The 12005-nt window shown below is 33.6% G+C and overlaps 1 protein-coding gene across 1 annotated transcript; it reads left to right on the forward strand.

Annotated features, from left to right (window-relative positions):
* The first annotated feature begins 3230 nt into the window (after positions 1-3230).
* On the forward strand, positions 3231-11824 carry LOC129420814 (E3 ubiquitin-protein ligase TRIM39). The gene is made up of 6 exons (XM_055175903.2): positions 3231-3757; positions 6574-6669; positions 7082-7312; positions 7417-7439; positions 7543-7661; positions 10639-11824. The coding sequence occupies exons 1-6, from the start codon at positions 3368-3370 to the stop codon at positions 11172-11174; spliced, it is 1395 nt and encodes a 464-aa protein (XP_055031878.2). The 5' UTR covers positions 3231-3367; the 3' UTR covers positions 11175-11824.
* The last annotated feature ends 181 nt before the right edge of the window (positions 11825-12005 follow it).

The raw sequence follows: 12005 nt of genomic DNA on the forward strand, positions 1-12005 counted from the left end.
TTTCAAGAAACTAAACTAAATTCAAGAAAAATTTGCTAAGTGGCAGATTTTTTGCTTGTTTTATGCACAAAATCACTTAAATTTGATATTTTGGTTTTAAAACTAGACTTATTTTTTGGGGTCGTTTTGCTCGTAAAGAAAAAGCATCTTAATTTAAGAATTTTTAGATATTTTAAATACTAGACAAGATACTAAGACATTTTTTTCTTAAATCATTTTTTGCAGTGTAAACGTTAAAGTTGGATCTACTTTAAAAAATACTTTATTTGGCCTAAAAAATTAAGCTTTATCCACTTAAACTGATTAAAGTTGTAGACAAAAATAATTATGGCAACACGTTAAGAAAACTAAAATTTTCTTTTAAAAGGTGTTTTTGAAAAGGATAACTTGGACTGAATAATGAAGATAAAGCAGCCTATACAAGCCCATAATAGATGGAAATTCCTTTAATACTTTAAAAAAAACATCTCAGGGACATCAAGAGGTTTCTTGATAAATGTCAAGATTGCATTTTTGCAAGCTCAAGAAAACGAGTGAGTACACTGAAAATAATAAAATACAACAGTTATGATTTATATTAAATGCTTTTTGTCATAATTGTAATAGTATTAATTGTGTTATTCCATAGTTTTGATGAGTTTAAAGTCACAATAAAACATTACAATGATCCAAAACAAGGCCAAGTCAACCTGTTATTGGCTACAGCAGAATAAAGTAAAGGTTCTGGATTGGTCATCTCAGTCTCCTGACCTCAATATCATCACACTAATTTTATTCGCATTTTGAAGTATCGCATAAGAAACGAGTGATGAAAATGGCAAATTTCAAATAAAAATCTCTTAATTAGCAAAAAAGTTTTTACGCTTGCTTGAGGAGGTTTTTAAATGTGAAAAAGAGCAAATGCGAATAACAGGAGATGGAAACGCATTTGCTGAATAAAATCTGACATAGCGACCATTAAACCCACTTGACTAATCGTCTAGCTGTTACCGCTGAAATTGTTTTTACCGTACATGGGGCTCAACGTAATTTCAATGCCCTTGCTGCTAGTGCCTGCATTCAAAACTTTGCATTCCTTCTTCTGTGCACAGCATTTGGTTTGGCAATTACAAGCTGCACTGCTAGTAAATTAATAACTTGCCCAATCGTGACTACATGCAGTCATGTCTCCATTTTCCAAGCGTGCCTTGTTTTGTTTACTGTTGGGTACTAGGTTACCAATACCACCCTCATTCGCTCAAACAACTTGATGGAAACGCATCTAATTCGCATTTTTTTGCGAATTTTGAAAACATTTGCTTCACATTTGGATGGAAACCCAGCTAATGAGCCACTCTAGGGAGATCTCAAATGTGCAGTTCATCCAAGACAGCCCAAGAATTTATAGAAACTAGAGGCTTTTGCCAAGAAGAAAGAGCCTCATCCACAACTACCACAAAAGACCACAAGCTGTCATTGATGTTAAACGGGACAATACACAGTATTAAGAACTGGGGTATGTAAACTTTTGATCAGGGTCATTTGGGCAAGAAATCATAAATTCTGCCAGGGTATCTAAACTTATGGACACAATTGTATCTGATCGAAACGACTTCTGTTATAAGAAAAAAGGTAGGACAGGACTTGAATTCGTCCATCGAGAATGGTTTGGGTTGTTGGAAGTTGGGTTATGTTGCTATTTGCTTATCGCTGCAACCTTTTTCCGGGCCTCGCCCTCTCGCCATTCCTTGTGACCGGAAGTAAATCGAGATCAGATCATTTGAGGAGATTCATCAAGTCATTAAGTCATTTGTGATAAAAAAAGTTTAAGTTTTTTATTTCAATTTTATTGTGATTTAAAAAATATATAATGAACGAGTAAGTATTCCAAAACGTTTAAAAGGTAAAAGATTTGCTATAGCGTGGTACAGATGATGTTCCTGTCAGTGGGGTAAATGTTTGGTTTGGTGGAGAGAGTAATTAAGTTTTGACTCATGCGGATGAACGATCACTTTACACATTCCAGAGAAACACAACACTCTTACACATTAACACTCTCTCACAAACACATTCATCAGTGACTCAGCAAGGCTGTTGACCAACAGTCTGTATAAACAAACTACCTTTGCCTTCAAAATAATGTTTGTGTTTAATATTAGTTAGCTTCTGGATAAATGCAGCATTTGTGTAGACGTTACAGTAAAAAAGCACCTACAATGAAAAAACCTAACCCTAACTAATGGACAAACCCAGCCATTGGGTTACATTTTTCCTTAACTTAATGTTTATGATTGAAGCAACGATTGGTTAAAACAACCCAGCATGGGTTAGTTTATAACCCAACCAGTTGGAATTGTCAATTTTTGACCCAACGCTGGGTTGAACTACACCAAGCATATTGTTGATCTTGAAAGTATCATGGTCATATTTTGTCATATTTACACTTTTTGGTTATTTTAATTGATTATTTTAAGACACATTTTAACTTATTCCCCGCTAGCCATTTTTTGAAAAGTTGCCCGCTAGAATTTTTTGTGATTTTCAAAAATATTCTCTGAAAATGTATAATACAAATACATACAAATATATCAAATGAAAGAACAGACCATCTGCTTTCAAACAAACAAACAAAACAGGAAAAGAAAAAACTTTCATCCTATCTATATTTTTTTGTCTGCTTATAAACTCTTAAATATGGGTATTTTTCTTTAAAAATATTTTTTTAGCAAAAAGCTGAAATAATTGCATTTTTGTGAAGGAATTTTGTTAGAAATCAGATTCAGAACGATTTTCAAAACATACACAGAGTTTTAAATTAGTAAATAACGACTTCAGTTTGTTCATAAATTGGGTCATCTAGTGGATAATCGCGGTATTGCAGATTAACATAAAAATTAATCAGGAACACTTTTTTATGCAAATTTTTTCTCTTAATAACTCGTCATTGGCGGGGAAAGAGTTAAATTATCCAGAATACAAGTCAAAATAAGCCAAAAATATTACTCCAAGTTTGTGATATAATGTCCTCTCATTAGCTGCTTTCTTAAATGTTGGATCCAAGTCATGCATTTCAAAAACATTTTGCAAAATTTTTTATTACTTAAATTGCTAAAATTGTATTAATAACAATTACATTTTTGTCTATAAAACTCATTTTAGATATTTTATCATACACCAAATCAAAAGGTTAATAATGTATAGAGAAACATTTCACTCAATTGACTCTAAACGTTTGAACGGTGGTGTAAATAGACACTCTCTTATAAATAGACACTAGCTATTCAAACGGGGGATTTCCTTTAATATCCTGAGCACAGCAGTGATTGTGTAACGACCAGAGAGCTTCAGACAGGACTGAGAGAGGAAGGACACTCAAAAGACCAACATCATGTCTGATGAACAATCCTCTGTATGCCCCGGGTGCCAGGGTGAAGGGTCTCTCCTACTACCCTGCGGGCACAGTCTGTGCCAGGCTTGCTTGCGGCTGTGCCAGCGGGAGCTCGGGCCGGACCACCAGGGCTGCACGGAGTGCTATGGCCGTGAGCTGCTGGACGGCGTGTTGAAGGGCCTACTCAGCTCGCTCTTTGAAGGGCAACCTCGTCGGGTGGGAGTGGAGGGCCGAGATGGACAGGAAGATGGGAAACTGTGTAGACAGCACGGAGAGAAGCTGACACGGTACTGTGTGGAGGATGAGGAGCTGATCTGTGATCTGTGTCAAGAAGACGAACATGACGATCATGAGTGTAACTTTGTACAAGAGGCAACGGCAGAGTTTAAGGTGAGAAGTAAGTGTTGACTGTGTTTGTCTGTCTGTCATTTGCACTCTTATTAAAAATAAAGGTGCTACAGGATGCCATAAAACAACAGATTTTGGCTGTGAGGTTCCATAAAGAATCTTTAACATTTTGTCTCGTGAAAGGTTCTTTACAGTATTAAAAGAAAATAATGGTTCTTTTAGGAACCGTAGGGGAACTTAAAATGGTTCTTCTATGGCTTGGCTGTGGAAAATTTTGTAGCACCTTTATTTTTAAAAATGCATTGGCATAAAAATGCTTTACCAGGTGAAAAAAGTACACAAAATACACTTTAATCTTAGATTTAGGGTTAGGTTTAGGATGAAAACACCACTCATACGGTGAGGCTTCATAAGATTATAGCCGTAGCTGTATCCCCTCTAGCCACAACTAGAAAAGCGTAATTTAAAGATAAACCTGAAAATATCTAAATGTAATCAATTGTGCTATTTTAAAACACGATTTATTTCAAAACACTAAAAATAAGTCTTACTGGTATTTAGTATACTTTTTTCAAGTGCACAGAACTAAAGTATAACTATACTTTAAATTGTAACTTTTACACTTTTATTGAGCACAAGAAATAACAATGTAGTACTACAAGTGCTGGTATTAAGGTATACTGAATGTACAAAAAAATTTAATAGGCCTACGTTGTTATGTTTGTGCCAGATATTAGTGTTAAAGTTATACACTACAAACATACTTATTAAAAGTACAGATCTACCGTATGTCATTAGTACCTTATTAGTGCACTTGAAAAAGTATACTCAATACCAGTAATACTTAAACTGATTTTTTGAAATAAAATATCAAAAGTGTACTTTTGAGGCAGCATTTAAGTTTATCTTAAGAAGTACTTAAGACATATAAACAGTGTTGGGGAAAGTTACTTTTAAAAGTAATGCAGTACCAAAAAAATAAACTTAAATATTACACTGCAAAAAAAAATTTTCAAGAAAAAAAATTCTTAGTATTTTTGTCTTGTTTTCAGTAAAAAAGATCTAAAAATTATTAAATTTAGATGCTTTTTCTTGATGAGCAAAACAACCCAAGAAAATAAGTCTAGTTTTTAGACCAAAAATATCAAATTTAAGTGATTCTGTGCATAAAACAAGCAACAAAATCTGCCAATGGGGTAAGCAAATTTTTCTTGAATTTTTCTTGAATTTAGTGTTTAAGAAAAATTTTCAAGATTTTTTTTGCTTACCCCATTGGCAGATTTTTTTGCTTGTTTTATGCACAAAATCACTTACCCTTGATATTTTTGGTCTAAATTTTTCTTTTAAAATTTTTCTAAATTTAACTTATTTTCTTGGGTCATTATGCTCATCAAGAAAAAGCATCTTAATTTAAGAATTTTTAGATATTTTTACTGAAAACAAGACAAAAATATTTTTTCTTGAAAATCTTTTTTTGCAGTGCAGAATTAAAAAAGATAACTTTTAAGTTCATGACCTTAAAAATTATTTATTTTAGAGGTAAAACATTTTGAGTACACTGTTAAACCACCTCAAAAAGTGTAGTGTACTCAAAACTTTTAAGTAAACAAACTCAATATTTTTAGGTAAGATTTATAAATTACAGTTAATCCAATCTTAAAAGTTTATATTTCATTATATTTAATATGTAAGTACACTATACCTAAAACTACTGTTTTACCTTAAGTAGTGTATTTTTTGTTCACAAGTCACAGAAACGGACAACATGACTCATGTGTAAAGAAACTGAGCTCAGTGCTGGCATTGACTTCACAGTTATCGTTTAAAATAATAAAGCAACACATATCTGACCTACAGCTTAAGCACAGGCACTACACTTCTAAACAATGATAACCACAAAAATAAAAAATAGCAAACCACATAAAATATCACTTAATTAAAAAAAATGCTGCAAAGCATGCTAGAAATCCTCCTCAACCAATCGTGTTGTTTTAATTTTAAACTGAATTAAACTTGCTGTGCCAAAATCTTACTCAGCTTAACTGGCAGACTGAATGCCATAAAACTCATTACAACCATCAAAAGTTTGCAATTATTTGCAGTGTTTGAAAACAGCTAAAATAGCTAGCTAAACTGATCTCACAGAAAGTCGTGTTCTAGTGATGAAAAATGTGATTAATTTATTTGTGTCCATGCATGGCACGAAATTCAGCTCTTGAGCACAAATGTCTTTTTCGTGACGCTCACACGAATTTTTATAGTTTCTCGTGTCTGTGGCACGACTTTCTTTTTTGTGTCGTTTCATGTTTTGTTTTCTCATTATTTCCCCCCCCCCCCTATTTTTAAATCATTGTTGCATGGGGTTAGATTTGGGGTTGAGGTTAGATTTGGGGTTAGGATGTACTTTTATGTATGTTTTTATTTAACTTTTAAAACTATTCTCGCCTGGAGTTGGGGTTTGGTTTAGGATGTCTAAAAATGTAACAGAAAGTGATTCTAACCCCAAGCGAAAAACAATGAGAAAACAATACAGAAAATGAAACGAAAAAGAAAGTCGTGCCATGGACACGAAAAACTATTTATAGAAATTTGTGCGAGTGTCACGAAAAAGACATTCTTGCTCAACGCAAGAAAAAAAGCTGAATTTTGTGCCATGGACACGAATAAATTAATAAAATTTTGCCTGACTATATCACCACATTCTGTGAGATCAGTCTGGGTGAAATAGTTGAACACACATAAAACTTTTAAGATGAATAAACTTTTTTCACTGGTTTGAGTACAGTTTATGCATTTTAAATGAGTGCATTATACTGTTCAGGTTTACATTGTGAGGTGACCTGATTTCTTTCTCACAGGGGAAGCTCCGAGAAGCTCTGAGACCCCTGCATGAGAAACTGGAGACATTAAACACAACTAAACAAACCTGCCAGGAAACATCAGAACACATCAGGGTAAAATCTCCTCTTATAAACCTCAATAGTGAAAAAAATCAATGTAAGCAAGATTTACACCATAATCAGTTTCAGTGTGGCCAAGAAGATTTAATGGCTAAAGTTTGCATTTTGCATGTGCTGGATTAAAATTCTGCTAATCATGGCAAAACTGAAAAAAAAAATGAATTATGCAATAATAAGATATTGGATATAATCGGATATATTTGGCTTTGGTGTTCAGCATGTTACTCTGGTCAATAAGCAGCAACCACCCAAAATAACTTAACAGCTGCAAAGCCTCCATCATTTATATTTTACTTCCTAAAAATATGAGATTTTTTGCCCATGTCATTGTTTGCTTTAAGTCATTATTAAGGGAAATTATTTTGATGTCAATCCAAATTTGAAAGTCTGTTTTCCCTGTGGTTAGAGACAGGCACAGCACACGGCTCATCTCATTAAAGAGAACTTTGAGAAACTCCATCAGTTCCTGCACGATGAGGAGAACTCAATGCTGAGATCTCTCACTGAGGAAGAGGAGCAGAAGACTCACAGGATGAAGGAGAAGATGGAGAGATTAACGGATGAGATTAAGACATTAAAAGAGGTCATTGGTTCAACAGAAGAGGCCATGGATGAAGATGATCTGCTGTTTATTAGGGTGGGGAAATAAATCAAAAATTGTATTTATATATTACAGTCTTAAATATTTTCTAGTTTATAATCATCAAATGTGCTTAAAATGATCCGATCATTCTGTTACAGAACTACAAGAAGACATCAGAACGGTAAAAAAAAATGCTTTGACTTAACCACTTCATCCTATTATCATCAATAGTTTATTTATTTATATGTTTATGTTATTTTGATGACACTTCTCTCTCACCACAGGTTGAAATGTAGTGTACAGGATCCAGTGGAAATCTCTGAGACTTTGATCGATGTGGCCAAACACATTGGCTGCCTTAAATTCAAAGTTTGGGAGAATATGCAGTCCATTGTCACATACAGTAAGAACAAACATGTATAGTTTCTGTCATGCTTAGATAGACATCACTGAGGTGTGCTTTAGTCTTCATATTATTATCACTGAAATATCAAATGTGAGCAGATTTATAATGCAGGTGGATTAGGTTGGGGGAAGTGCATAAAAATAACTAAAAACCACTAGCATTGTGTTAAATAATTTGTTAGTTTATTTTATTCCAAATGTTTTCAACAATGTTTAAATCCACAGAATTCACGGTTTTAAAAGCGTTATGCTGCGTTCAGACCAGACGCGGTAGAGGCCTCAAGCGCGAGTGATTTCAATGTAAAGTCAATATTGAGACGCGTTGACGCACGTCTGGAGGTCTCGTGGCACGAATGAGGCGTTTAGTGCGGCGCAGTAGACGCGATTCTGCTTCATTTGCACGTCTAGTTCGCGTGAATTGAGCGTTGCTGCGGCAAACAAGCAAGTTTAAAAATTTGAACTTTGGCGGAAAAAAACACGCCGCGTTAACCAATCAGGAGCTTGCTCTAGTATGTGATTACAGGAAGTGAGCGGAGTCGCAGAAGCCCCTCCCATGACGCGAATTTTCCGCGTGAATGTCTCAATGACTAGAATTCCACGCAGGTTTCACGCGCAAATGAAGCGAGTAAACTCAAAATGTTCAAATGGCAAACTAGACGCAATTTTAGACGCCTCAAATGCGGCTGGTGTGAACCCACGGTTACGTCTTTTGCTGCCATAGAAACCATAGGTATATAAGCTTGTTCGGCTTAATACGGTGGCTCTAGAACCCACAGATAACATCAAATAACCGCAAAAGCAATTCATGAAATCATACGAAAGAATCTGTTTGCATTACTCTCGGAGTACTGTGATGTCATTCGCCTGACGATTCTTGCAATGTGACATCAACGTATCGCTAGAGTAAGGTACACTGATCAATCCGCACTGCACAGTACCGGTGTCATGAGCAATTCGGTCCCCCCTAGGACCCCGATTGGTACGTAGCACTAATGCCTGGTCAAAAATTTGTCATTGCAATATCTCGTCTGCGTTAGCGGTCTAGCAAGCTAATTATGTTGTACAAAATAGAAGCACACAACATTTTTTAAATAAAAGTTAACAAAAAATTTATATAATAAACTAATATTCATGTTGCAGACACGTCAGTACTTTTGTGTCATCATCTGCTTTACAAAAACAATACTTTTATTTTTGTAAATTATTAACATACCTTATGAAATGTATTTTTTTATTGTAAAAGTTTAGTAATCATGGCTTATGAATTATAATTTTAATGTGTGATTCAACTATAATGTAGTAATCATGTTTTGTATAAGTAATCTATTAACTTTACACAGTACAAAAGTGGAAAGGGTACAATATATAATATCTAAATAATAAAATGACACAAGCAATGTGTAGACAAAAATAATATTACATTTAAGCAAATTTGTGCATACAAGCAAACAAAAAAATAAACTGCCAAATAGGGTAAGACATTTTTTCTTGTTTACTTTTCTTTAAAAAAATTCTTAAATTATTATTATTTTTTTGCTTAAAAATATGTATTTTTGATGAGCAAAATGAACTAGGAAAATAAGTCTAGTTTTTAGACAAAAATATAAACTTTAAGTAAATTAGTGCTTAAAACAAGCAAAAAATGTTTTTAATATTTTTACGGAAAACAAGACAAAATACTAAGGAAGAAAGTCACTTTTTGCAGTGTACACTGCAAACAATGATTTTCAAGAAAAAAATTCTTAGTATTCAGTAAAATGAATGTTTTCATTCAGTTACTTGTTTTCAGTAAAAATATCTTAATATTCTTAAATTAAGAATTTTTCTTGATGAGCAAAACGACCCAAGAAAATAAGTCTAGTTTTTAGACCAAAAATCTCAAATTTAAGTGATTTTGCATAAAACAAGCAAAAAAAATCTGCCAACGGGGTAAGCAAAAAAATCTTGAACATTTTTCTTATATACTAAATTCAAGAAAAACTAAAAAAAAATTGCTTGTTTTATGCACGAAAGCACTTAAATTTGATATTTTTGGTCTAAAAACTAGACTTATTTTCTTGAGTCGTTTTGCTCATTAAGAAAAAGCATCTTAATTTAAGAGTTTTTAGATATTTTACTGAAAACAAGACAAAAATACTAAGAATTTTTTTCGTGAAAATCATTTTTTGCAGTGTAGGTCATTTTGCTCATCAAGAAAATGGATCTTGATTTAAGAAAATAAGTCTAGTTTTTAGACAAAACATATTAAATTTAAGTGAATTTGTGCTTAAAACAAGAAAAAAATATGCCAACGAGATAAGAAGTGTTATTTTTAGTGTTTATTACACTGCAAAAAAATTTATTTAATGAAAAAAATGTCTTAGTATTTTTGTCTTGTTTTCAGTAAAAATATCTAAAAATTCTTAAATTAAGATGCTTTATTGTAAGCAAATTTTTCTTGAATTTTTCTTGAATTTAGTGTTTAAGAAAAATTTTCAAGCTTTTTTTGCTTACCCCATTGGCAGATTTTTTGCCTGTTTTATGCACAAAATCACTTAAATTTGGTATTTTTGGTTTAAAAACTAGACTTATTTTCTTGGGTCGTTTTGCTCATCAAGAAAAAGCATCTTAATTTAAGAATTTTTAGATATTTTTACTGAAAACAAGACAAAAATACTAAGAACATGTTTTCTTGAAAATCATTCTTGAATTTTTTTTTAGGTCATTATACTCATTAAGAAAATGCATCTTAATTTAAGATTTTTTTAAAGACAAAAACACTAAGAAAATATTTTTTTGAAGTGTTTATTTCTTTTGACAATGAAGGTCAGCATCATCTAGCTGTGGCCGTTGATAGTTGTTTAGCGACCTTAAAATTACTTGATTATCACTCAAAGAAAAATCTTACTGAACTGCGAATTTTGTGTACTGTTGTAAGCTACTCTGCACTCATCCAAACTCTGTGTAAAATCTTCCTTAAAACCTCTTGCTTGCAGCTCCCGTGATTCTGGATCCAAACACGGCAGACGTCTGCATATCTCTATCTGATGACCTCACCACCATCCTCTACTCTGAAGAAGACCAACAGGTCCCTGACAACTCTGAGCGCTTCTGTTTCTACGAATGCGTCCTGGGCTCTGAGGGTTTCAGTTCCGGTCGCCACAGCTGGGATGTTGAGATTGGAGAGTGCAGCGAATGGGCCCTGGGTGTGGTAGCAGGCAACATACAGCGTAAGGAATGGTTTCCCCCGAGCCCTGAACGCGGCATGTGGACCATCTGCTTCTACGGTGATGAGTATCATGCACGGACGGCAACCAACGATCCTCTAAAGTTAAAGAAGAAACCTCAGAAGATACGAGTTCAGCTGGACTGGGAAGGTGGCAGAGTGATGTTCTCGGATGCCAGTGACAACACCCTGCTTTACAAATACAAACACAAGTTCACAGAGAAACTGTTTCCTTATTTCTCCAACACGTGTAAAAGGTATCCGCTGCATATCTTAGGAGAGAAGGTGTCTGTTTACACCGAGTAAATCAGAGTTAACGTTAACCTCAAAGACTTAACCAAGATGTCCATATGGTAAACACATTATCAAATTATGATGTGGTCATGACTGTAGGGCAAATGTTAAAAGTTTAATGGAGCATAATAGCTGCATACAGGAGTAAAATCTTGAGCAGGTAGCTGTAAAGTCCTAAGTATACCGGTAATCCGAGTTTGGGTGAGAGGCCATGGGGGCACTGCCACGCCCAGACCAAAGCCAGTTATGATTTTGTCTGAGCTATTAATGAAATAGAAATGTGAGAATTCATATTTTATTTGTCTAATCTAAATATTTTAATAGATATAGTAACTTAAGGCTAAAATAGTTTAAATTCATTTAAACCATATTTAGTTTCAAACTATTGCAGTAGCCTTGTTTGCCTGTAGGTGCCCACAAAGCACAAACACGAAACTGCATATGGGTTCAATCCTCTCAATGTTTGAGCTTTTAGTGCATAGATTTAAGACAGGAATTGTTTTATTAGGTTTTGACTGACAGTAGCCTATATTTTTTTTAGCAATTTTGTCAAATTTGTTAAGTGATTACAAATAATTTCACAAGCCATTCCACCAAATCTGTAACATTTGCATGTTGTAACTTGTCAAAATTGAAGTTAATTTTTTATCTTTTTTGTCAAAATTGAAGTTCATTTAATCTTTTTTTGTCAAAATTGAAGTTCATTTTTTAATATTTTTTGTCAAAATTGAAGTTCATTTTTAATCTTTTTTTTTTGGTCAAAATGTAAGTTTATTTTTGTATGTTTTTAGTCAAAATTGAAGTTAATTCTTTATCTTTTTTGTCAAAATTGAAGTAAATTTT

Source organism: Misgurnus anguillicaudatus, chromosome 4 (assembly GCF_027580225.2).
Source record: "Misgurnus anguillicaudatus chromosome 4, ASM2758022v2, whole genome shotgun sequence".
Classification (NCBI taxonomy): Eukaryota; Metazoa; Chordata; class Actinopteri; order Cypriniformes; family Cobitidae; genus Misgurnus; species Misgurnus anguillicaudatus.

Bases quoted from the DNA above. Each gene is read 5' to 3' on its own strand.
- LOC129420814 (XM_055175903.2), top strand. From the start codon at position 3,368: ATGTCTGATGAACAATCCTCTGTATGCCCCGGGTGCCAGGGTGAAGGG. The intron at 6,670-7,081 runs GTAAAATCTCCT...CCCTGTGGTTAG, and splicing joins AAACATCAGAACACATCAGG to AGACAGGCACAGCACACGGC. The intron at 7,662-10,638 runs GTAAGAACAAAC...TCTTGCTTGCAG, and splicing joins GCAGTCCATTGTCACATACA to CTCCCGTGATTCTGGATCCA.